At 52.8% G+C, this 26696-nt stretch overlaps 1 protein-coding gene across 3 annotated transcripts in view; it reads right to left on the reverse strand.

The window, feature by feature from the left end:
• The window catches only part of NEGR1 (neuronal growth regulator 1), a 226046-nt gene that overhangs the window by 36552 nt on the left and 162798 nt on the right, over nucleotides 1-26696 (reverse strand). For 2 of the 3 annotated variants that reach the window (XM_071565211.1, XM_071565209.1), the window contains exons 5-6: nucleotides 16514-16634; nucleotides 9318-9469 (exon numbers count right to left, since the gene is read on the reverse strand). The exons of the other annotated variant lie outside the window; for it this stretch is intronic. In XM_071565211.1, coding sequence (XP_071421312.1) covers nucleotides 9318-9469; nucleotides 16514-16634 — 273 coding nt within the window. The remainder of the gene's footprint in view (nucleotides 1-9317; nucleotides 9470-16513; nucleotides 16635-26696) is intronic. 3 annotated transcript variants of the gene reach the window in all.

Raw genomic sequence — 26696 nt, forward strand, 5'->3', positions numbered from 1 at the left:
TCCCAGGCCAGGCTGGGCAGGGCTTGGAGCCACCTGGGCTGGTGGGAGGTGTCCCTGCCCAGGGCAGGGGTGGGACAAGCTTTAAGGTCCCTTTGAACCAAAACCATTCTAAGCATGAAATAAATAGCACATTTTTAATTAAAATTAATGGAGAGGAGGAATGTTTCATGGAAGAGAAAAAAAGAAAATTTTAGGAGTTTTCTGGAAGTCTTCTCTAAAGGCTGGATCGACCCCTCTCAACCCTTCCATACTAAGTTTGCACATCAGAGCTGCACAACCAGAATGGACAAAGACACAGCCAGGACACACCTCCAGGTGCCAGGGCTGGACACGACCTCCCCTGCTGCCCAAGGGCCCTGGAGGCTGGTGCTGAGGGTGCCCCTGGTGCTGAGGGTGCCCCTGGTGCTGAGGGTGCCCCTAGTGCTGAGGGTGCCCCTGGTGCTGAGGGTGCCCCTGGTGCTGAGTGTGCCCCTGGTGCTGAGGGTGTCCCTGGTGCTGAGAGTGCCCCTGGTGCTGAGTGTGCCCCTTTGCTGGTACTGAGGGTGCCCCTGGTGCTGAGTGTGCCCCTGGTGCTGAGGGTGCCCCTGGTACTGAGTGTGCCCCTGGTGCTGAGTGTGCCCCTTTGCTGGTGCTGAGGGTGTCCCTGGTGCTGAGTGTGCCCCTGGTACTGAGTGTGCCCCTGGTGCTGAGTGTGCCCCCGGTGCTGAGGGTGCCCCTGGTGCTGAGGGTGCCCCTTTGCTGGTGCTGAGTGTGCCCCTTTGCTGGTACTGAGGGTGCCCCTTTGCTGGTGCTGAGTGTGCCCCTGGTGCTGAGTGTGCCCCTGGTGCTGAGGGTGCCCCTGGTGCTGAGTGTGTCTCTGGTACTGAGGGTGCCCCCAGTGCTGAGGGTGCCCCTGGTGCTGAGTGTGCCCCTAGTGCTGAGGGTGCCCCTTTGCTGGTGCTGAGTGTGTCTCTGGTACTGAGGGTGCCCCCGGTGCTGAGGGTGCCCCTGGTGCTGAGTGTGCCCCTGGTGCTGAGGGTGCCCCTTTGCTGGTGCTGAGTGTGTCTCTGGTACTGAGGGTGCCCCTGGTGCTGAGTGTGTCCCTGGTGCTGAGGGTGCCCCTGGTACTGAGTGTGCCCCTGGTGCTGAGTGTGCCCCTGGTGCTGAGGGTGCCCCTGGTGCTGAGTGTGCCCCTTTGCTGGTGCTGAGTGTGTCTCTGGTACTGAGGGTGCCCCTGGTGCTGAGTGTGCCCCTGGTGCTGAGTGTGCCCCTTTGCTGGTGCTGAGGGTGTCCCTGGTACTGAGGGTGCCCCTGGTGCTGAGGGTGCCCCTTTGCTGGTGCTGAGTGTGCCCCTGGTGCTGAGTGTGCCCCTGGTGCTGAGTGTGCCCCTTTGCTGGTGCTGAGGGTGCCCCTGGTGCTGAGGGTGCCCCTTTGCTGGTGCTGAGTGTGCCCCTGGTGCTGAGTGTGCCCCTGGTGCTGAGGGTGCCCCTCTGCTGGTGCTGTGCCACCCCTGGGCTCTCTTGGGCACCAAACCCATGGGAAGCACATTGAGAACCCCCTGAATTTCTATTTCCCACCAACATTTGAAGTGTTTCTACGTCACCAAAGTGACATGAAAGACAAGACAATGCTTTCAGTTGTTCAAGTTGCAGTTCTATAAAGCATAAACAATATTTGCTCACTGGTCCTCATTCCCTATTCCAGACTTTTCCAGAGCAAACTGCTGCTTTAATGGCTGTTACAGCTGTTGGGACCATACACAAGGAAGAAGGAGTGACAGTCATGGGTGTCCTTTGAGCTTGGTCTTTCATTCACAGGTATAAATGGGAAGCTCATGAATTATGCAGCTCTGGGAGTCTGTGAGCATTTCTGCTGCTCAGAAACATCTGATTAGCATTGCCCTGACTCCCACTAATTACATCCTTGTGCTCAGAGGTCACTCTTCAACTGTGCACAACTGTCTCTGTGTTTCTGGCAGTAAATAAAGCAAAATGCACATTAGAGAAGCAACGGGGAAGATGCAGGTCCTGGGGCAGCAGAGCCAACTTTGTGCCCCTTCTCCTGTCACAGCCCAGAGCAGGGACATGGGGCAGGAGCTCCACATGCCATGAAGTGCCAACGGCAGCAGGGCTGGGCAACTCAGAGGATCCCAGACTGGGTTGGGTTGGGAGGGACCTCAAAGCCCCTCCAGTGCCAACCCTGCCATGGCAGAGACACCTCCCACTGTCCCAGGGTGCTCCAAGCCCTGTCCAGCCTGGCCTGGGACACTCCAGGGATGGGACAAAACCATGAAATGGTCATTAATTAGAAGTGCAACTTGAAGCCAGACACACTTTGTCCTTCACACTGCCCTGGGATGAGCAGGAGCCCATTTTTTAAACTCAGCTCTAGATCAGGAAGAAGAAAGTGAATTACCTTGAGGAAGAAGATGAAGAAATGCACAGAACTACCTACAACGGTAAGATTATATTTTAAAAACCCTTCCTGACTCTGACAAACCACAGCTGGACCCTGAGTCCAGGGTTGGCCTCTCCCTTCCGGCAGAGCTTTTCCCGTGTTCTCTCAGCACTCTGGACAGCTCCGCAAAGGCTTCGGCAAATAAAGGGCTGGTGCCACATGGACGTTTTACTGACTAACCCAAAGCTGCTACCCCGGGATGTGCCTTGGCTCGTGGTGCAGTTATTCCATCAGATTTGTTCCTTTCTTCCTCATATCCCCAGTAATTTAAACATTTTCCTCTTTTTTTTTTAGACTATAATTTTAACTGAATAAATTAACAGAATTTAAATGATCTGGTTCTCAGTTTGTGTTTTACTTTTGAATCAAGTTGGTAAATCTAAATATTTCCAGGTCTAAAAATCTGAGTATTTTTACAGGCCAATCTGTCAGCAAAGGTCTACACAGTAACAGCACCACAGTCAGATTTAGGGGATTGTTGTGGGTGCTCCATAGCAGAGTGGTTAAAAATCAAGAAATCAGCTTTGATGCTTGGGATAAAGTGTTGGGAAAAATAAGTTTCTGACTAATTCATCACAGGCCTTTTCTCTGAGTAGCTCTGATGTCACGAGGTTTGGAAAATCCCTGAGAAGAGGAAGTTTTATACTCAATTTATTATCACAAATCCAGGCAAAATCTCAGTGTCTAAACCTGGAGATGGAATTGGGGATAACATTAAATGAGCTCTTGATTTTAGAGGCTTTCTGAGCACTTTGTTACTCCTGTGGCTCCGTGCAGAGGTTAATTAGTGCTTATGGGGTGGGCTCACAGAGAAGCTCTGGTGTTTAAACCTCTAAGGTTAATTTTTGCTTTCTTGCAGCCAAAAGGAATTATTTTTTCCCTCTGTTTTTCTGCAGCTCCCGGAGTGTCCAGACCTCGGGAACACGGAGCAGCTCTCAGGAAACCCTGATGGGAGCTGTGCAGAACTCCATCATCTGTTAGGGAATCTCTGTTAGAAGGCACTGATAGAACCTCCCAGACTCCACAGACAAAGGTTTGGCTTCAAACAGTTCCTTTGTTACCCAGCCTAGAATGTATTTGGTAAATTATCTCAGTTTGGCATTTCCCAACCTGTTGGACTATTTGCTTAAATCCTGAAGTCCTGGGTGCCAAATCTTCCTGGAAACTCTGGATGTCCTTGATCAGTAGGAAATTCCTTCCTAAATCCCTGTGAGCTTTTGGTCTCTTGTTGGTAGAATAAGTTCTACACTTAATATCTCTTAATGAAAAAGTGCTTTGCATTAACTTTAAAATCTGCCACTGATTGGAGCAATTGAGTCTCTCTCGGGTTTGTTTTATGAGAAAACTTTCTAATAACCTTCTGTAGACCTGCCAATATTTCAATAACCTCCTTTCCTGCAAAGACAGACAGTAATCATCTCTAATCTCTTGGCTTGGGAATTTTTCCATCCTTTGTTTCCTATTGTGCCCTTATGAAGCTCTTCCCTCCATCCTGCAAAAGCTTTGAGGCCAAGCTGAAGTTGGTTTTCCAGCCTAAGCTGTAAAATAGATTTATATCATTATTTATAGTGCTGTTTGCAGCCCTTGGAGCTTCCATCCCATTTACTGCACAAGGTATTCCTTGGATTTTCAGTTTTGCTAAAAAGGTAATTTACTCCAAGGTTTTCTGTGCTGTGAAAAGACCTTCAAGTCCCTGAGAGCTGATGGGGGCACAGGCAGGGGATTCAGTGCCGTGGCTGACCTGGAATGTGTCAGTAACTGCCTGGCCAACGCTCCCAGGGACAGGGTGGGACTGTTGGGGTGTCTGTGCAGGGGCAGGGCTTGGACTGGGTGGTCCTTGGGGGTCCCTCCCAACTCTGTGATAATTCACTGATACTTGAGATGAAGCCTCAACCTCAGTTTGGTCAGATGTGTTTAAACATTGTCACTTGTGGTTATAAATGCAGAACTTGAGAATACAAACACAAAGGTGACAGAACAGAACCTCAGGCCACTTCACTGAGGGTCCAGAGCACAGAACCCCGGGGCTTTGGCTTGACTTCCCCCCCAAACACAGATCCCCTCCCAGACCCCTCAATGCTCTGCCAAATGTCCAGCACAAACACGTTCCCAGCCTCACTCAAACGGGGTATTTCTGCCTCGTCCCATCTCAGGCACTTATTGTCATATAATTCATAATAAAACTCAAGCTGGAAAATGGATTTAGAGGAAATTTCTTCATAACTCTCAGTAATTGTGACCTGGAGCAGCAGTTGGCATCCACGTGGAAGGATCTCAAAGCCAACATTTAACAGAACTGTTACAACTCACATGAATGGGGGATTTGGGCATTTCTCTTACTCTGTGGGAATGTTTGAATTCAGGTGGTGGGATCTGAGCTCTGCTGGGCTCCTTCTCTCAGCAGTGTTGGGAAATGAGTCCCCCAGGGGTGCCTGTGGTGTGGGGGAAGCTCCTGCTCTGCCTGAGCTGCTCAGCCTGTGTCTCACTCCATGTGAGAGCAGGGAGAGCAGAAAGGGTTTCTCCCTGCCTGGGGATCCCACTGGGGATGGTCAGACCTTTCCAGACCTCCTGTCCATTGGGAATGTGATTACTCAATTAAAATGCCCCGGATGAATGACCCTGGATCTTTGAGGAGGGTCCCCAAGGAACCAGCTCCCAGAGCTATAACCCTCTAATGCCCTGGAGTCCAACCTGCAGCTCAGGAGCTGGGTGTCCATCTCCAGGGCAGCCCCTCTCCGGGATGGAGCAGCTCTCCTGCAGCAGCTGGTCCTGTCAGTCCAACTCAGATGTGGAAACAAAGCCAAGGACCCAGACCAGAACCCCCCCAGTGGAGACAGAGCCCACCCAGGGGAGAAAGAGAAGGTCAGACATGGACCTCCTGAGCTTCCAGGTGGGACAATGCACCAGCAACAGATGGGGCTTGGCTTTCTGAAGGGTGCCCAAGGAGCCCCACAGGAGAGGGCCTGGTGTCCCCTGACAAGAGCAGAGCCCAGGAGAAAGCAGGACAGCTCCAGTGTGTGACCACCCCCAGTGTGTGACCACCCCCAGTGTGTGACCACCCCCAGTGTGTGACCAGCCCTTCACAGAGTCCTTGGAATTCCCCAGAATGGATTTCCCAGCTGTTCCCTGCCCATCTCCCTCCAGATGTGGATGGAGACCTTCCCACCAGGCTCAGCAGGAGGAGGGTGAGATCAAGGCAGTGACTGCACCCCAGGGGCAGGACTGGAAGGGGTGCAATGAAGAATTAGGTCCCTGCTCCAGCTCTCTGCTCAGTGATGTCTACAGGAGACTTTGGGCTTGATCCAAACCTTATTAAATCAATAATTGTCTTTTGATTGACCACAGTAGGCTTTGAACAGGCTCCTAATGAGCACTGGAGTTTTCATTTGAATTTATACATATATATATACTTTAAAAATATTTCCTGTTTATGCAGACCAGCCTGCCTGGCTGGGACAGAACCAGGCACAGGGAAGTCTGATTTGCTTTGCAGGTCAGGGCTTGAGAGATAAAACAGCAAAATCTTTCTGAGGTAATTGGACAAGAGCCGAAACTGTGGCCACAAAGGGAATTCCCTGGAGAGAATATTTCTTCCACAAATGTCAGATTTGGTGGGCCAGGCACAGCTATCGAGCTAAAACTGAGCAGAAACCTGTCACAGACCCAAATACACCAAAATCTTATTTTGCAGTCAATAAGATGGAACTGCTGAGTTTAATGATGATACTGAACTGTATGAGCAGAGACCACCCAAGCAGCCCTCACGTGGTAATTAGATCTGTGTAAATGGTTGATAGCCCTGCCCTAATTAAATCTGTGTAAATGGTTGATAGCCCTGCCCACACCCAGCCTGGAGAACGGGGGCAAACCCCTCAGGAGCCCAGGGGGCAGTGCCAGGAGGGGGAGCACAGCCAGGGGGGAGCCCAAACCTTGCCTGCATCAGGAGAGTTACCCAAGGCAGAAGCACAGAATCTGCTGAGTTGGGAGGGACCCACAAGGATCACTGAGATCATGCAGTCAGAAAATGTTTGGTTTAAATAAAAAAAAACGTTACCAAAGCAGGAAGAAGTTTGTCTATAAAATGAGCACAAGTGAAGGGTCTCTCTGGATCCCAGAGAGCAGGTCCAACAGCTCCAGCAGAGGAGCAGCACCAGAGTCACTGAGGCTGGGAGAGACCTCCAGCATCACTGAGTCCATCACTGAGGACATCTCTGAGGTCCCCTTAAGTCCAGCCTGCTGTTGATTGCCAGGACTTGGCACAGCAGGAGGTACTGCTGGAAACCACCAAGGGAAAGGGTTGTCTGTGCCCTTGTTACACCTGTGAACACCCCTGGTGGTTTCCCACAGGATTGTGGTGGGGCCCCCAAACCCCTGCAGCAGTGAGGACACTCCAACCATTCCCCTCAGATCCCAGGATATTTGAGCTGGAGGGGACCCACCCAGTCCAACCCTCAGCCCTGCCCAGGCCCAGCCCCAGGAGTCACTCCCTGTGCCCCAGAGCATCATCCAAACCCTCCTGGAGCTCTGGCAGCCTTGGGGCTGTGCCCACTGCCCTGGGGAGTCTGGTCAGTGCCCACCACCCTCTGGGGGAAGGACCTTTCCCTGAAATCCCACCTGTCCCTGCCCTGGCACAGCTCCAGCCATTCCCTGTGCCCTGACCCTGCCCTGGCACAGCTCCAGCCATTCTCTGTGCCCTGACCCTGCCCTGGCACAGCTCCAGCCATTCCCTGGGTGCTGTCGCTGCCCTGGCACAGCTCCAGCCATGCCCTGTGCCCAGTCCCTGCCCTGGCACAGCTCCAGCCATTCCCTGGGTGCTGTCCCTGCCCTGGCACAGCTCCAGCCATTCCCTGGGTGCTGTCCCTGGTCCCACAGGGCAGAGCTCAGTGCCTGCCCCTCCTCTGCCCTTCCAGAGGCAGCTGTACCTGCACTGAGGTCTCCCCTCAGTCTCCTCTCCTGCAGCTGAACACACCAAGTGCCCTCAGTGCCCTCACACGGTGCCCCTCCAGGCCCTGCCCCATCTCTGTGCCCTCCTTTGGACACTCTCCAAGGCCTTCACATCTTTCTCATATTGTGGTGCCCAGAACTGCCCCTCAGATTGTGTTTCCCCAATGCAGTTACAGACTAAAACACACACTCAGGTAAGATGTAAACTCTAATTTTTAACACTTTTTCAAATAACACAATGATCAAGTTACACTTAACCCTCCATTTGCCTATTGAATGTTGCAGCCAGCCAGGAACTGCTCCCAATTCCCTCACACACACCTGGACCAGCACGGATGTTCTGCCATCACTGCCAACAAAATCAAGTGGAAGTTGAATAGAGTTTCACAAGAAAAAACTATCTCTGAAGGACTAAAGAGTCCACATTTAACAAGTTGCTGTGATTTTTTTTTTTGAACTATAAACTTCCTAGATAAGATTAATGCAAATTATGAGCAATGAAGACACTCCACCAAATGATCTTCATTCCCAGCCAAAGTCCAGACCAGCACCTTTAGGAAACCTTTTCTTGTGTTGACCATATTACAAAAAGTCACAGTGTAAACCAGGACATTTCATCCTGTTTTTCAGTCAAACCTCTGAGCCAATATCAGCCCTCATTCCCTTCCTGAGGGCAGGACAGACCCAGCCTTGGGGACACTCAGACCATTCTGCTCCAACCACCCCATCCCTTTCAGGATGGAGATCATTTGCTTTTATGATTTGTAACAATGTACTTGGTACTCCCAGGACATTTCCAACCTCTGCATCCCCAAGTGCTTTCTAAGGCTGGTCCCTGCCAAGCTGAGACTGATGCAATCCTGGCACAGCTCAGGGCAGAGCCAGCTCTGCTCTGTTCAAATGAAGCCAGACCCTCATTTTCCCTTCTCTGAATTGCAAATACACCACATTCCATCTCCTTCTGGCACAATATTCCTTTGGTTTTGCTTGCATTTTCTGTTTAAAACAAGTGCAATGTCGTTCCCCTCTTGTTAATGATTCCTCAGATATTAAATAAACCCCAGCAAAGGCCTGTGCTGTTCCCTGCCTGTTGCAGGAGTTCAGATATCCTGGCAATACACACACAGGGAATATGGGCAGGAGGAGTTTCATGGCTAGAAGGCACCAACTGCAGGATTTAGGCAACTGAAAATGTACATTTTGCTCAGTGAGGAGTATCTTTATGTGGAGAAAAATGTTCAGGATATATTCTGACTTTTCTTTCAGCTTTGGCACTGCCAGAACAGCTCAGCACGAGTTCAGCTCAGACCATCCCTGGGTGCCACTGGCAGATGGCTCAGCATTCAACAAAGGGGAAATGCCACCAAGTCACAGACAAAAGTACCTCCCAAACAGGACATTTGAGACCCCTCTCAGTCAACCTCCATGCTGAAAATCCCCAGCTTTGCCTCTTACAGTGTTCGTTGTCCCTTCCAAAAGATTTCACTTCAAGTCCTCTGAGACTCTCCTGTACCAGGGGCCAATGCCCAACAGACTGAGGTGTGGGCAGAGCTCTGGCACAGCCCAGAGTGTCAGCTCAGGATACTCCTGGATGGAATTCCTTGTGGGAAAGTTCTAACCCTTGTTTACAGTGTTGAGGACCTGTCACTGCTCCCCTGAGCAGAAAGATGCTGCTGTGCCAATCCTGCCTCTGCCCCGGGTTGGGTTTAGTGGGAGTGTTTGGGTGGATCCATAACCCATCGATACCCCGAACGTGCCAACACCTCCAGAGCAGAGACCCTCCTGCAGCACGGGACAGTCAGCCAGGGCACATTTCCAGGGCTGAGGAAGGCAGGGGTGTTCAGGGGGGACAAAGCACATGCCCACGTTTTGGCTGCTGAGTGGGTGTGGGTGGCACCAACCCCCGTGCCCAGCGGCCACGTGCCCACGTTACTTACGGTTGAGAGGCAGGCTGGCATTGGTCGTCCCTAGTTTGTTGGCAGCGACACAAGTATAGTTGCCAAAGTGCTCTTCTGTCACATTGGTAACAGTAAGAAGTGATCTTGTACTATAATTTTTAATAGTGATTCCTTGTTGACCATTGATCAGTCTAGAAAGCAAAAAGAGAATGTCTATAACTCATATACCACAACCACGAGGTTTTTATTTATCTTTCTTTATTTTTCCTGTCTTACAGACACCACTGGCAGCACCAGCAGCTCTTTTCGAGCTGCCAGTGTTGTCTGCTGAGCACAATTCTCCCATCAGAGAGGCCACTGGCAATGCTGGAGCTGGGAGTGTTGAGGGCAGTGGTTGCTCCTCGTGTGTCCTCCAGCTGAAGCAAAGCCCCACGTCCCTTCCTACCTGGCCACAGGATGGCACAGAAACCCTCAGATGGAGAGCTTAGATTGGGCAAACCCAGCTGGAAATTTGAATTCCCTCTGCAGGGCAGGGCAGTACTAGGGTGAGCCTTTCAAAGGGTGTTGGCAGACTCTGGAGTCTGTGTGTCCTTTCCCACCTCCAGCTGGTGGCAGGTGAGCACTGGAAGCCAGAAATGGGACTCTGGGACTGGGACCACAGTTGGTTTTATGGGGCTCTAGAGCTGAAATGAGACTTGCCAATCTCAACTGAGCCAGCTGAGGCAGCAACCTGGGCAGGACCCAGGGAAGCAGGCACAGGAGGAAGCCAAATCCAGGCTCTTTGCACCCAGTTCTGAGCTTCCCAGCCCAGATTTCACAGGAGCTGTGCAGGAGTCTTGGCCTTGCTCCCACAGCCAGGGCAGTCCCAGCTCTGGTGCTCTGGGACTGAGGAGATGACAAACCTAAATGATGTTGTAGGCAAACCTCATCTGACCAAACAAGGAGGTGAGAAGGGTAACCATGTTATTAAAAAGCTCACTACAGTTATTGCTCATAATTCCTTATATTTCCCATAAGGAGCAGAGTTTTGGATTAAGAAGACAATTTCTGTGTGCTGTACTGGAAGATGCAATGGCAATCCTGGGAATTAATGCAATCTTCTACCTTTCTGTCTAAAAACCTTCACAAATCTGTCATTAATTGCAGTTGTGGGCTGAACACTCCTCACCACCACGTGTCTCTCTCCCCATGGCTCACTGCAGGCTGCTCACACATGGAGCTTTCTCCTCCCTGTGCCCCTTGTGTTGGTGTGAAGGACTCTGCTCCTCCAGCCCACGGGCAGGGAGAGGACATGGCACATCCCATGGACACACAGGGTTTCCATGAAACACAAAAACAGGGCTTGAAATGCCTGGTTTGGGGTGAGCTCTGCAGGTGGAAGATTCATCTGTTCTTGTGCCACGCAGATGTTTGTCCACTCAGCCTTTACACATGGATGTTCTCCTTCAAAGCCCTCCCTTCTCTTCCTCCCTCTCCTGCAGACAATCCCAAGGGTCTCCTTCACTTCACACCCACCCACCCACCCACACTGTGGTTCATGGGCAGTGGCAGTGGGAGGGCAAGAGCTGCAGCCACGGCCACCATCCCTTCCCTCTGCCTTCCAGGGTGTGCTCCTTGCCCCTCTGCCCGGGGAACTCGGGGTGCCAGAGCTCTGTGCCCACCTGGGGCTTGTTCTTCACTGGGAGGGTGGGCAGGCCCTGGCACAGGTGCCCAGAGAAGCTGTGGCTGCCCCATCCCTGGGAGTGTCCAAGGACAGGCTGGACAGGGCTTGGAGTACCCTGGGCTGGTGGGAGGTGTCCCTGCCCATGGCAGGGGGTGAGATGGGATGGGATGGGATGGGATGGGATGGGATGGGATGGGATGGGATGGGATGGGATGGGATGGGATGGGATGGACTCTAAGGTTCCTTCTATCCCAAACCATTCTGGGCTTCCATGGTTCCTGCCAGCTCTTTCCAAGCCATCCCACCCTTTTGGCCCATAACCACAATTCAAATACAGCACCTCTATTTTACAATGCTAAGGTTTAACTCGTTTTTTCCTCTGGAAATCATCGGTGGGGGTGGGAGTTTTGCTGTCCCCCAAGCCCTGCCAGGGGTGACATTTGCCTCAAAAAATAACTGTGGCAGCTTGTGGTGAGCTACTGCCTCCCAGGCTGCTGGGAGGACGAGGCTGTGGGTGCCAGCTCAGCCTCTCCCCTCCTGCTCCTGCCTCCCTTCCTCTCCCTCTTCTCCCACATCCCTGTCCCCCTTGTCCCTGCTGGAAGTGGAGATGCTGCGGGGCAGCACTGGAAGCTCTGGAGTAAATGGACCTGGAGAGATGTGCATACCAATGAGGCACACAGTTAATGGAGCAGGGAGCTGGCATTAGTTTGCATAAACTCAGCAGTTCTGAGGGTTTCCATTTGCAGTTGTGAGGAGCAGATGCTTTTACTTTTAAATTAATTGCTCCCGTGAGCTGCTCGCTCCGCTCTCTGCCTGAGCACACATTTATCACTTGTCTGGGCTCCAGGAGCTCCTTCCCAGGCTGAACAGCATCCTGAGTTCTGTGCAGCCACCCCACGTGTTCCCTCACCTTCCTGCTTTGTGCCAGTTGGAAAGGAAGAGTGAGCTCCTTTCCATTCCAGAGATTCCTCCCCCCCAGCCGAGCTCCTCCATCAGTGCCAGCCCCAGGGGGACCTGCCTTGGCTTTCACATTTGAATACCTTCACCTTATTAGAATATATTAAGCCATTATAATGAGTTTTGTTATTTCAAATGTGTGTCTTGTTTGCTTTGAGGAGGAAAAGGGAATTAATATTTTAATCTTTTATTTAGGTGACTTTTGGATTTCTTCCCTGTGGCTGTTTAAGGTCTGAGATCTGATTTCTGTGTAACCCCAAAGAGAACACACTGAGCAGAGGTGGATTTCAGAGCTGCACAGGGAGGTCATTCTCCTCTCCACAAGGAATCCTTCTACAGTTTCAGATGACACACATATTTACAAAGCCCCAGCCCTGGGAGTGTCCCAGGCCAGGCTGGACAGGGCTTGGAGCACCCTGGGACAGTGGGAGGTGTCCCTGCCCAGGGACAGGGCAGGGGGTGGAAGAGGTTCCAGATCCCTTCCAACCCAAATTTGATGCTTCTATGAGAATTTTAAGATGCTTTTAGTAACTTCCAAATTCTCTGCCTCTTCCCAGCTCAGCCTGTGCACCAGCCCCTGGAAAGTTACCCAACAGCAGCTCTTGGGAACTCAGTGATTAGGCAGAATTAGCCTCTCTGCCTCAAAGACTAATATTTTTAACTAAATGTAGTCTGTTACTGCCTTTATGTTTAGCTTTAATGGTGATTTTATGACGAGAGAATCCCTCGAGTCTGGAAATGGTGGGGTTGGATTTAGATTAATCTGAGTAACAACAATGCAGTTCACAGACCCAAAGGCTTCTTTCAGACCCTGAACACACACTCAGGGTTCCAGGGCTAACTCCCACTCCTGATTTATTCAGCAATCCATCCAGATGTCCAAAAACACAAGTCCCAGTCCCAGAGTATGTGAAGCAAATGGGATTCTCTCTGTTCTGTTGGCAGCAAATCCAGCAGGGGATCAATGTGGCCTTGGAGCTCAGCTGCAAATCATCTGCAGGATGATGGAGATGCTGCTCTGAGAGCTGAACCTTCCCAGCTTTGCATTAACCAACGCCTGAGCTGTCCAGGCTCCCCCTGGGCTGGCTGCCCATCACCCAGAGGCAAAGGGGATACCCTGGAGGGAAAACCAGCAGGTATGGAAGGGGATACCCTGGAGGGAAAACCAGCAGGTATGGAAGGGGATACCCTGGAGGGAAAACCAGCAGGTATGGAAGGGGATACCCTGGAGGGAAAACCAGCATGTGTGGAAGGGGATATCCTGGAGGGAAAACCAGCATGTGTGGAAGGGGATATCCTGGAGGGAAAACCAGTGTATATGGAAGGGGATACACTGGAGGGAAAACCAGCAGATATGGAAGGGGATATCCTGGAGGGAAAACCAGCCTGTATGGAAGGGGATATCCTGGAGGGAAAACCAGCAGGTATGGAAGGGGATACCCTGGAGGGAAAACCAGCCTGTATGGAAGGGGATATCCTGGAGGGAAAACCAGCAGATATGGAAGGGGATACCCTGGAGGGAAAACCAGTGTATATGGAAGGGGATACCCTGGAGGGAAAACCAGTGTATATGGAAGGGGATACCCTGGAGGGAAAACCAGTGTATATGGAAGGGGATACCCTGGAGGGAAAACCAGCCTGTATGGAAGGGGATATCCTGGAGGGAAAACCAGCAGGTATGGAAGGGGATATCCTGGAGGGAAAACCAGTGTATGTGGAAGGAGATATCCTGGAGGGAAAACCAGCATGTGTGGAAGGGGATATCCTGGAGGGAAAACCAGTGTATATGGAAGGGGATACCCTGGAGGGAAAACCAGCAGGTATGGAAGGGGATACCCTGGAGGGAAAACCAGCCTGTATGGAAGGGGATACCCTGGAGGGAAAACCAGCCTGTATGGAAGGGGATACCCTGGAGGGAAAACCAGCAGGTATGGAAGGGGATACCCTGGAGGGAAAACCAGTGTGTGTGGAAGGGGATATCCTGGAGGGAAAACCAGCAGGTATGGAAGGGGATACCCTGGAGGGAAAACCAGTGTGTGTGGAAGGGGATATCCTGGAGGGAAAACCAGCCTGTATGGAAGGGGATATCCTGGAGGGAAAACCAGCAGATATGGAAGGGGATACCCTGGAGGGAATTACCAGCAGGTATGGAAGGGGATATCCTGGAGGGAAAACCAGCCTGTATGGAAGGGGATACCCTGGAGGGAAAACCAGCAGGTATGGAAGGGGATACCCTGGAGGGAAAACCAGTGTGTGTGGAAGGGGATACCCTGGAGGGAAAACCAGCAGGTATGGAAGGGGATATCCTGGAGGGAAAACCAGCAGGTATGGAAGGGGATACCCTGGAGGGAAAACCAGCAGGTATGGAAGGGGATACCCTGGAGGGAAAACCAGCGTGTGTGGAAGGGGATACCCTGGAGGGAAAACCAGCAGGTATGGAAGGGGATATCCTGGAGGGAAAACCAGCATGTGTGGAAGGGGATACCCTGGAGGGAAAACCAGCAGGTATGGAAGGGGATATCCTGGAGGGAAAACCAGCATGTGTGGAAGGGGATACCCTGGAGGGAAAACCAGCAGGTATGGAAGGGGATACCCTGGAGGGAAAACCAGCATGTGTGGATTTCCCTCTTCCTGCAAGGGAAGGGGCTCAGAGACCCCCAGTGCCTTTGGAGCCAAATGCCAGCAACAGTTCATAGAATATCCTGAGTTGGAAGGGACCCAAAAGAATCATCAAAGTCCAACTCCTCAAAAGGATGGAGTGTTAGATTTGACACATTTGAGCAGCAGGACCCAACAGGACAGGACAGTTCCTGCTGAGGTGAAACACCAACTGAAACTGAGACAGAAGCACAACTTTGGTGTCCTGAAATGCTCTGCTTCACTTTCCTGCTGCTGCTGTGGCAGGGAGTGCACTCATGGAGAAAGGAGTTTGGCCAGAGTTATAAATGGAAAGGTGATTAGCACACTGGAGGGGGCTGGTGGAATCCAGACTGCTCAAACTGCCCTGAAATGCTTCCTACAGAAACCAGTTCTGCTGCAACTTGCCCCCAGGATGAGCACAACACAAGAGCCATCTCTGGAAACAGGATGCAGATGAAAAACCCGTGAGTGGCACTTAAAGGGCAGCTCTGGAGGAGGGTTTAGGGTTGGTCAGGGTTAGGCAGGGCTGTGCCTGCTCGGCAAGGCAAGGGGAGGAGGAGGAGCAGCTCCTGCTGGAGCAGGGCAGCAGCTGAGCAGAGCTGACAGATGGCTCCCTGTGAGAAAGGGACATTAATATTCTCCTGGCAGCTCCCAGGTTTAACAGGATGTCTGAGCTGAGAAGCCCAACACTTGGGAGCTGGGAAGTTCCCAAAGCTTGATGCTAAATTACAAGGGACAACACCCACTTGCCTTTGAACTAACATGTGACCCCACCAGAAATGAGCTCTTAGACAAGCCAAGAGCTGGAAACCCCAAAGTCTTCTTAAAAATAGAAAATATCTACCTGTTCAAAGAGCTGGTTTTAAAATCAACTAACCCTAACCCAAACAAACCCACAGCACGTGGTCTGACTTAGGGTTCAAGCAGAGAGCTCTCCCTGCAGCCCCTCCTGGGTGCAGTGACCCCCAGAACTCCGGGCAATAAACACCCATGGCCTGAATTACCAGTGGCACAACTGGGTGAAAATCCATACCCTGGAAGCTTTGGTTCAAAGTCTTGCTCATAAAACAACATTTCCACTCACAAAACCCTCAGCAGGAAAACTGGGAAGATGAATTTAAAAATATCCTTTTAGTGGTTTTTCAGTGCTTTTAATTATTTTTATTTTAAAAGGCTGTAATTACCAGAGCCCATTGAAGGGCTGGGTTTGTCACTGCAGTTACTCCTCTCAGGGTCCAGCACAGCCTGGAAATCAGAGACACCACCATGGGGAGACCAAGCAGCTCCAACTCTGCCCTGCCAACACCTGCAGCCACCTGAGCCTGGCACTGACCCCAGACCAGCCACCTGAGCCTGGCACTGACCCCAGACCAGGCACCTGAGAGTGGCACTGACCCCAGACCAGGCACCTGAGAGTGGCACTGACCCCAGACCAGGCACCTGAGTGTGGCACTGACCCCAGACCAGGCACCTGAGAGTGGCACTGACCCCAGACCAGGCACCTGAGTGTGGCACTGACCCCAGACCAGGCACCTGAGCCTGGCACTGACCCCAGACCAGCCACCTGAGCCTGGCACTGACCCCAGACCAGGCACCTGAGCATGACACTGACCCCAGACCAGGCACCTGAGCGTGGCACTGACCCCAGACCAGGCACCTGAGCCTGGCACTGACCCCAGGCCAGGCACCTGAGCCTGGCACTGACCCCAGGCCAGGCACCTGAGCCTGGCACTGACCCCAGGCCAGGCACCTGAGCCTGGCACTGACCCCAGACCAGGCACCTGAGTGTGGCACTGACCCCAGACCAGGCACCTGAGCCTGGCACTGACCCCAGGCCAGGCTGCTGGACTTGGCACTGACCCCAGGCCAGGCTGCTGGCCCTGGCACCACGGGGGCCAAGCCCAGCCTGGTGGCCTCTGCCTCCTCCACCCTGGTCCCCGCAGGCAGGCACAGCCCTGGCAGTGCCAGTACTTACTTCCTCTCTCCTCTGTACCACTCAAAGCTCGGGGCAGGCACTCCTGCACCTTCACACCGAATCAGGCCGTTCCCTCCAAGCACCACACCGCTGGATTTAAGTTCCTGAATTGTGGGGGCAACTGAAAGAAAAGAATTGTAGAATGGATGTTGGCATCAGGACACGCAGACGGTCGGTGCCAATGCTCCTGGCTGGCACAGCTCCAGCCTGGGTCACACCAACCACGGTGGAGCCACCAGAGTCAGAGTCACCCCACACTGCAGGCTCTGAGATCTGTGTGTGGTGTAAACCACAACTGAGACATGGAGAGATCAATCCAAGCCTGGAAAAACGCTGGTTGTCCAACAGCTCCTCAGTGCAAACCGTAACATCAGCATCAGAGTCACACAAGGGGTGTTTCAGTCCTGGGAACGGGAGAGAAGCACATCAAACCCCAACAGTGGGCACTGAGAGGGTCCCCTGGGCTCAGCTGAGACCCCCAGGCCACGGGGGCCCCAACCCCAGCACCTCTCACCTCCTGCATCCTGGACCTGCAAACACCCCCCAGCCCCAGGGCTCAAGTGGCCTTTGAGTTCTTGTTTGGCATATTAAATAAATAAACCTTCAATCAGCCAACCATCAGTCTCAGAGAACAAGTGACTTGCCCAGCATTGCATCAGACACAGCATCGTTTCAGCAAATGTATTTTGTCTTTTTAAATAGTAAACATTGGAAATAGCAGTGAACATTTTGAGCTCAGAACCACAGATACAAATAAAGATAAAAAGCCACTGTCAGGTTTTCCAGTTGCCAGCAAAAGGCAACAGCACACTGAAAATAAAACACAGCAAATTCCTCAGGAAAGAGATTATCAAAGAGAGCAACTGCCTCCCCCCTGGAATTTCTTTTATGTTTTCTGGTTTTTAACAATAATTTATGTGCATCATCAAAATGCTCTAAAAACCAAACCGCAGAACTTATAAATAAAAACCTGTTTATTTTTTCCTGAGCAGTTTTCCAGATGTTGCTTCAAGGTGTTTATGTTCCTGTGGAGCTCTGACTGCCTCATGTCTGCCTCTGGCACCACCTTCCCCACCACTCCTTGTGCCACGTTGTGGTGCTGCAGCCCCAGCCCAGCCCCAGCCCAGCCCCAGCCCATCCTCAGACCTGACCTCAGAACCTCCTGAGAAACCTTGATGGAACTGTCTGAGCAGTGAAACATCCCCTGAGTGTCCCAGTGGAGCCTGAGACATTCCCTGATCCCACCAGGGGCTCCTGCAGTGGGAACACAGACCCATCCAAGGAGTTTTCTGTAGGTCCCGTCATCCCCCTGGAAAGAGGAGCACATGAGGCATTACCTGAGTGTGGGAACTGATCCTGGAGTGAATGTTCCTGCCTCCAGCCCAGAGCTAAGGCCTTGTTAGAACTGCAGCAAACCCCTGGAATGGCTCTGGAAATGTGAGAGTGCTCAGGGACGCAGTGCTGCCAAACCCTCCTCTTGGCACCACACCCTTTGCCCTGACCCTGCATTCCCAACTTCCATGGAAACCATTCCAGGTGGCTTCTGACCTGACCTTCCTCTGTGTGCCTTGAGCTGGGCAGGGGCAGAGCCAGCCCTGACACCCAACTGTGCTTTGTGTGTGCCTTGAGCTGGGCAGGGGCAGAGCCAGCCCCGATACCCAACTGTGCCCTCTGTGTGTGCCTTGAGCTGGGCAGGGGCAGAGCCAGCCCTGACACCCAACTGTGCCCTCTGTGTGTGCTTTGAGCTGGGCAGGGGCAGAGCCAGCCCTGACACCCAACTGTGCCCTCTGTGTGTGCTTTGAAATGGGCAGGGGCAGAGCCAGCCCTGACACCCAACTGTGCCCTCTGTGTGCCTTGAGCTGGGCAGGGGCAGAACCAGCCCTGACACCCAACTGTGCCCTCTGTGTGTACCTTGAGCTGGGCAGGGGCAGAGCCAGCCCTGACACCCAACTGTGCCCTCTGTGTGTGCTTTGAAATGGGCAGGGGCAGAGCCAGCCCTGACACCCAACTGTGCCCTCTGTGTGCCTTGAGCTGGGCAGGGGCAGAACCAGCCCTGACACCCAACTGTGCCCTCTGTGTGTGCTTTGAAATGGGCAGGGGCAGAGCCAGCCCTGACACCCAACTGTGCCCTCTGTGTGCCTTGAGCTGGGCAGGGGCAGAACCAGCCCTGACACCCAACTGTGCCCTCTGTGTGTACCTTGAGCTGGGCAGGGGCAGAGCCAGCCCTGACACCCAACTGTGCCCTCTGTGTGTGCTTTGAAATGGGCAGGGGCAGAGCCAGCCCTGACACCCAACTGTGCCCTCTGTGTGCCTTGAGCTGGGCAGGGGCAGAGCCAGCCCTGACACCCAACTGTGCCCTCTGTGTGTGCTTTGAGCTGGGCAGGGGCAGAGCCAGCCCTGACACCCAACTGTGCCCTCTGTGTGTGCTTTGAGCTGGGCAGGGGCAGAGCCAGCCCTGACACCCAACTGTGCCCTCTGTGTGTGCTTTGAAATGGGCAGGGGCAGAGCCAGCCCTGACACCCAACTGTGCCCTCTGTGTGCCTTGAGCTGGGCAGGGGCAGAACCAGCCCTGACACCCAACTGTGCCCTCTGTGTGTACCTTGAGCTGGGCAGGGGCAGAGCCAGCCCTGACACCCAACTGTGCCCTCTGTGTGTGCTTTGAAATGGGCAGGGGCAGAGCCAGCCCTGACACCCAACTGTGCCCTCTGTGTGCCTTGAGCTGGGCAGGGGCAGAGCCAGCCCTGACACCCAACTGTGCCCTCTGTGTGTGCCTTGAGCTGGGCAGGGGCAGAGCCAGCCCTGACACCCAACTGTGCCCTCTGTGTGTGCTTTGAAATGGGCAGGGGCAGAGCCAGCCCTGACACCCAACTGTGCCCTCTGTGTGTGCTTTGAGCTGGGCAGGGGCAGAGCCAGCCCTGACACCCAACTGTGCCCTCTGTGTGTGCTTTGAAATGGGCAGGGGCAGAGCCAGCCCTGACACCCAACTGTGCCCTGTGTGTGCCTTGAGCTGGGCAGGGGCAGAGCCAGCCCTGACACCCAACTGTGCCCTCTGTGTGTGCTTTGAGCTGGGCAGGGGCAGAGCCAGCCCTGACACCCAACTGTGCCCTCTGTGTGTGCCTTGAGCTGGGCAGGGGCAGAGCCAGCCCTGACACCCAACTGTGCCCTCTGTGTGTACCTTGAGCTGGGCAGGGGCAGAGCCAGCCCTGACACCCAACTGTGCCCTGTGTGTGCTTTGACTTGGGCAGGGGCAGAGCCAGCCCTGACACCCAACTGTGCCCTGTGTGTGCTTTGAGGTGGGCAGGGGCAGAGCCAGCCCTGACACCCAACTGTGCCCTCTGTGTACCTTGAGCTGGGCAGGGGCAGAGCCAGCCCCGACACCCAACTGTGCCCTCTGTGTGTGCTTTGAAATGGGCAGGGGCAGAGCCAGCCCTGGCACCCAACTGTGCCCTCTGTGTGTGCTTTGAAATGGGCAGGGGCAGAGCCAGCCCTGGCACCCAACTGTGCCCTCTGTGTGTGCTTTGAGCTGGGCAGGGGCAGAGCCAGCCCTGGCACCCAACTGTGCCCTGTGGGTGCTTTGAGCACAACATATTGATGGAAATACATCTACCTTAGCAGGAGGAAAGCTCAGAGATCTTGTTAACAGGTGCTCACAAGGTCCAAATCAATCCTGACTTCACTGGTGTACAAGACATTGGATTTTTGATGAACAGATTCCCAGTTCAGCAGGGCCAGGCAGGATCAGCCAAACCCCCCAGGAGAAGAGAGGGATGGAGGATAATCATAAATTCCAGGCTGGTTTGGGTTGGGAGGGACCTTAAAGCCCATCTCCTTCCAAACCCTGCCATGGCAGGGACACCTCCCACCAGCCCAGGCTGCTCCAAGCCCTGTCCAGCCTGGCCTGGGACATTACCAAGGGCATGATTGAACTCCTGCTCAATGCCCAGCCAATGAAATGCCTTCCAAGCCCCTGGCAGAGCTCCTGCAGGGCTGGCAGCACTGCCAGGGCCACAGGCCCCTCTGCCCACCCTGCAGCAGCTCAGACTGCACCACCCACCCCCATGGTGCTCCCAGGCTGCTCAGGGATCAATCCTGGCTATCTGGGAAATGCTTTTATTCAGGAGTGTAATGATGAAGAGTTGAACTATTACAGAAACTCATGAATGGCCCAGTCCTGCCCCTTCAGTGGGGTGATGGCACAGACACTGCCCGAGCCCAGAGTGGGCAGCAGGAGGGGAGGGATGGGATGGACACAGAAGGGGCAGGATCAGAGATCTGAGTGAAGTTAAAAAGGCCAAAAGAAAGACCAGCTGTAAGAAATGTTAATTGAAGTAATTATAGCTGAGAAAAAGTGGAAAACGAAGAGAAATGTGGGTAAAGGCTGAACACCAAAGAAGCTGAAGAAGGTGTGGGACAGCTCCAGCCTTCCCCCAAACTCCCACAACTGAGATCTTCATTATAAATAATAATAACCTCAGGAAAATAACACCCTGTCTCAAAGGCACAGAGCAGCAGGAGAGAGGGAGGCCTGGCAGAGGCTGCAGGAGGAGGGGAGGGGGTGAGGACCCCCCGAGTTCCCAAGGTGGGATTATCCCAGAGCAGCCAGGCTGGCAGAGACCCTGCAGCTGAATCCAACAGAGATGTTAGCAGGGAAACCTTGTTTAAGGCTAATAATTTTAAAGGTATTTGTCATTTTTATATCTCCTAAATAATGGTTCTATAAAATAATAGCAAAAAGAATATGATTATTATAAATCTGTGGGCAGCACTGGCCTTCTGTGGCTCCTGTCTGGAGGTTTAGCCTCTCTCAGTGGATCTGGTTCAATCCTCTGGTTTATCCCTGCAGAGAAGGGCACAAATACACACCCAATTCCTGACTTGGAAATACATTCCTGGAACTTATCTAATATCAGCTTCTCAAATCTGTGTGAGTGCTTTGCTGGGAAAGGCTCCCTGGGCTGGTGTCAGAGATGGATGTGGCTTCACTGGAGCTCCAGCAACTCTGGATGTGAGAGATGTGGCTTCACTGGAGCTCCTCCAATGCTGGGAGAGGCTCTCTGGGGTGGCTGGCACAGATGTGGCTTCACTGGAGCCCCCCCAGTGCTGGGAGAGGCTCCCTGGGGTGGCTGGCACAGATGTGGCTTCACTGGAGCCCCCCCATGCCCTGCCCGTCTGTCCCTGTGCGAGATGGCTCTGCAGGGAAGGCTGGGCTGGAGCCAAAATACATATTTATTCTCCCCCCAAAATACATATTTATTATCCCCACATGAGGGATCTGTCAGGAGAAGGGTGTGAGTGAGGAGAGCTGGCCCCAGCAGGCACTGGAGGCGATGCCAGATGTCCCCAGGGCTCACGGTGGGTTCGGTGCCCATGCAGGTCCCACCAGCAAAGCCCTGGCAGTGCCCAAGGCCGGGCTGGAGCAGCCTGGGCTGGTGGGAGGTGTCCCTGCCCATGGCAGGGGTGGGATGGGATGGGCTTTGAGGTCCTTCCAACCCAAGCCATTCTATGATTCTGTGATTAAACCCCATCCCTTGGAGTGTCCAAGGCCAGGTTGGGCAGGGCTTGGAGCACCCTGGGCTGGTGGGAGGTGTCCCTGCCCATGGCAGGGGTGGCACTGGGTGGGCTTTGAGGTCCCTCCCAACCCAAACCTTTCTATGAATTTTATCCTGCACATCTTTGCCCCCCAACACCTTTGCAGGACTCGGGGGTTGTGCTGGAAAATCAAACTTTACAACCCAAGTTCTGCCCAGAAACGAATCCAAGTCCTGCTGAGTCTGGTCCCCCCTCCAAAATAGTTTCATTTTGCTTTTAGATGTCTAAAGGAACAGTTAAAACAATCCCTGGCATTCCCAGGAATGGGGAATGTGCTACAACTCCACTTCCAGCAGGTTTCCTCCTTTTACATTTTAATGAGCTTCGAGACTTTCATGCACATTAGTTATGTTGCCCTAATTACTCATTATAATTCTAATGTGCATTTTATATTTAATTACAATGCTTATAAAGGTTTGGTATGGACAGTAAATTATTATAACTAGCATGTGCATAATGATTACGAGCTGAATTTATTAACTTTTCCCGGAACATTCAGGGCTGGCAACTTCCAATCTCACCTTTGTGGGCACCCACATTGTCTGATTAAACCAACCTCCTTGTGGCATTAATTGTAAATGTCAAAAAAAGGAAGTCTTTTATTGCTAAGTTTTCCTCAGCTTTTAATTTGGTGTCCTAATGTCAGCCTTTGGTGGTGAAATTGCTTTCCAGGGCGTTAAGATAAAAACTTTTAGGCAAGAGAGGGGGTTTGGAGCTGCGTTTCCTGCTCAGCAAACCAGATATCAGCAATATTCAAATATATTCATTTCAACACAGGCACACACACAGTGTCTTACCAGCACAGTAACGAGGCTCTCCAAGTGAAACTGTTACCTGAGCTCTCTAAAATTGAATTGGGCTTTCAGCACTGCAGATTATTGAATTTTGCTAATTTATTCCGGGCATCAGCCCTACCTAGTCCCAAATTAATGGAGTGCTTTAATAAATGGCTCTTCCTGTCAGAAACTCCTCTGCTGTGCAGAAACATTTGAGACATGCCTGGAACAGCCCCTGGGCTCGGCAGATAACGAGGGGTTTGTTCCACCTTTCCTTGGTGACTCCTCAAACCAGCAGAGTCAGGAGGGGCTGGACTTGCACATGCACAGAAATTCCATATGCAAACCCCAGATATTGGTGAGGATTCAGGTCTAGATGGAACCCAGCACCTCTTTTGTGCTTTTCAGAGAATCCTGGAATGGGTTGGGTTGGGAGGGACCTCAAAGCCCCTCCAGTGCCACCCCTGCCATGGGCAGGGACACTTCCCACTGTCCCAGGGTGCTCCAAGCCCTGTCCAGCCTGGCCTGGGACACTCCCAGGGCTGGGGCAGCCACAGCTGCTCTGGGCACCTGTGCCAGGGCCTGCCCACCCTCCCAGCCAGGAATTCCTTCCCATTATCCATCTGAACCAGCACATGGAACCCCGAGATGGTCTGGGTTGGGATCTCAGAGCCCACCCAGTGCCACCCCTGCCATGGGCAGGGACAGCTCCCACTGTCCCAGGGTGCTCCAAGCCCTGTCCAGCCTGGTCTGGGACACTCCAGGGCTGGGGCAGCCACAGCTGCTCTGGGCACCTGTGCCAGGTGTCCTAGTTCAGCATTGCCAGGGCCTGCCCACCCTCCCAGCCAGCAATTCCTTCTCCATCTCTAATCTAAACCTCCCTCCCTTCAGCTTTCCCTTTCTCATGCAGGATTTCACTTCTCAAACACTAAACTTGAGATGTTGTTTAATTAAACAGTTGTGTGGACACCTCACACTGTTGGGAATTGAGTGGATTCTCCAACACTCCCTGTGTGGGCTCTGCCTTGTTGAGGGCACAGGAGTTTCCCAAACATTCCCCTCCCTCAGCTCCATCCCAGGGATTGTTTTATAGCCCCCAAATCCCTGAGCAGTTCAGGGCTTGGGATAGAAAACCTGCTGCAGTTGAGAGAAAGCTGAAAATCCACACGTAATTGTGTGGGAGGAGAATATAAAAATCAGCAACACAAAATAATAGTTAATAAATAATAGTCTGGCAGACAGGAAATCTTAACAAAACATGTTACAGGTATTTCAGGGATGAAAAAGAAGAGGAAGAAACTTAATGAAACCTCCCAAAGCAGCAAAGCAAACAAAGCCCTGGAGGGAGCTGGAGGAGAAAGGCGAGTTGGAAGAATTCTTTGTTTCTCTGTCCAGTGGGGTTTATCTCACTCCTTCATCTCTTTAATCCTTCTGCTTCCCAACAAAGCATTTTTCTCCTCACATTCCCTTGAAGGCAGCTCTGGAAATGTATTTTTATCCCCTATTAAAGGAGTTGCTGTAGCAAGGGAGCAAAAACCCCTTCCCTGAGCAGCACCCGAGGAGGGAGAGCAGCTCCAGCCACTCTGGCACGTTCCTTGGGTGACCTGGCACGTTCCTTGGGTGACCTGGAACGTTCCTCAGGTGACCTGGCATGTTCCTTGGGTGACCTGGAACATTCCTCAGGTGACCTGGCATGTTCCTCGGGTGACCTGGAACGTTCCTTGGGTGGCCTGGCACGTTCCTTGGGTGACCTGGCATGTTCCTTGGGTGACCTGGCACGTTCCTTGGGTGACCTGGCATCCCTGTGGGCAGTGTCTGGGCAGATCTTTGTGTGTGGGCACTGACACAGTGAGCCCTTTGGCCACAGAGCTGGCTGGGGGCAGCCCCTGGTCCCCCCTCCCTTCAGCTCACCCGGGGAGGGTCAGTGGCAATGCCAACATTGGGTCAGTGGCAATGCCAACATTGGGTCAGTGGCAATGCCAACGTTGGGTCAGTGGCAATGCCAACGTTGAGTTAGTGGCAATGCCAACACTGGGTCAGTGGCAATGCCAACACTGGGTCAGTGGCAATGCCAACATTGGGTCAGTGGCAATGCCAACACTGGGTCAGTGGCAATGCCAACACTGGGTCAGTGGCAATGCCAACATTGGGTCAGTGGCAATGCCAACACTGGGTCAGTGGCAATGCCAACATTGGGTCAGTGGCAATGCCAACACTGGGTCAGTGGCAATGCCAACATTGAGTCAGTGGCAATGCCAACGTTGGGTCAGTGGCAGTGCCAACACTGAGTCAGTGGCAATGCCAACATTGGGTCGGTGGCAATGCCAACGTTGGGGCAGTGGCAATGCCAACGTTGGGGCAGTGGCAATGCCAACGTTGCTCACTCGGGGGGGTCAGTGGCACTGAGGAGGGAGGGGGAGGGAGGGCTCTGAGCTCCTGGGGTAATTAAGCACCAGAACAAATTCCTCCCCTCCTTTCTGTGGGTCCTGGGGTGTCTCTGAGGTTATAAAGCCATTTTTCAACACAACAGGGAAAATAAGAAATGCAAATCTTCTTCTGTTACAAGAGGAATGAAATCTCCAGGTTGATGCTTAACTACAACAACTGAGCTGAGGACTAAAACTGGAATTAAAATAAACAGCTCCAAAGGCAGAAGGAGAACATTTTTTGCAGCAAACCCTTCCTGTCCACCTGGGCTCTGGTTTGCTCCATCCACACCCAGCCCAGAGCCCCAGGTGAGCTCCCCAAACGCGGCTCCCAAGGCCAGAACTCGTTCCTGCTGGATAATAAATGGAAGCATAAGTCAGAGTTAGCACTGAGCAGATTGTTTGGGGTTGCAGAGACAGCAGCTGTCACAGCCTGACAGCTTTCTTGTTAGTGAAGCAGCTTTCCTGACAGGCTCTTTGATTGAAAACCCCTGCTCAGTGACAGCGAGGGGGGCTCGTGCATATGGAGCTCCTGGAGAATGAGCAGGAGCCAAGAAAGGTCTCCAAGCTACTGCTCTGCATCAAGGAGCAGTGAATTTACACAAAGGGGGGTTTGGTTTCCCCTCCCCAGTAATCCTGGGAGCTGATGGGAACAGGAGCAGGGACACCCAGAGGTGACAAACTTGCAGAGTCACCTGCACAGGGGGGTCTGGCTAAAAGCAATGAAGCTCCACAAATCCTGGTGGCTTCCAAACACTCTCAGGAAAAGTTGGTGTCATTGGAAACAAGTTTTAAAAATAAAACCATAAAATCCCAACTCAGTGTAACTCTGACAGGGGCTTCCCAGACCTCCTGCAAGGCCAAAGGGAGAGTTGGTACAGTCATATTAATTAAAAAAGGAACTTCTTTACTCTGAGTGTTATTTCCTTTTCTCTCAGAGGCTCCACCTGTGTCCATGGTGTTGGTTGGCAGCTCCATGGGATGGGCAGAGTTGGCTCCTGCACCACACCCAAAATACCTGTGCAAAGCTCCCATCAAGCTCAAGGCCCACATGGGCTCCCTTGGGCATCCTGGCTCCAACTCAGCCCCTGCTCTGGACCTCCCAAACACTCGGCCTGCAGCCTTGGGGCACCAAAACCTCAGCTGGCTGTGGGCAAGGAGGTGAGTTAGTGAAGCAAAGGCACCTCAGGGGTCTGTCCTTCTCCTCCTCCCTTCCATCTGTGCTCATGTGTGAGATTGTCACACACAGGAGTTCCTCCCTCCTCTGTTTTGGGGTATTGAAAGAGGTGAAAGCCAAGGGAGGGGTCCAGTGGGGGCCCTGAGATCCTGGATTAAACCCCAGCACACACGTGATGCTGAGCTGGGCAGGGGCAGAGCCAAAACCTGAGAGCC

Source organism: Pithys albifrons, chromosome 10, assembly GCF_047495875.1.
Source record: "Pithys albifrons albifrons isolate INPA30051 chromosome 10, PitAlb_v1, whole genome shotgun sequence".
In the NCBI taxonomy this organism is placed as follows: domain Eukaryota; kingdom Metazoa; phylum Chordata; class Aves; order Passeriformes; family Thamnophilidae; genus Pithys; species Pithys albifrons.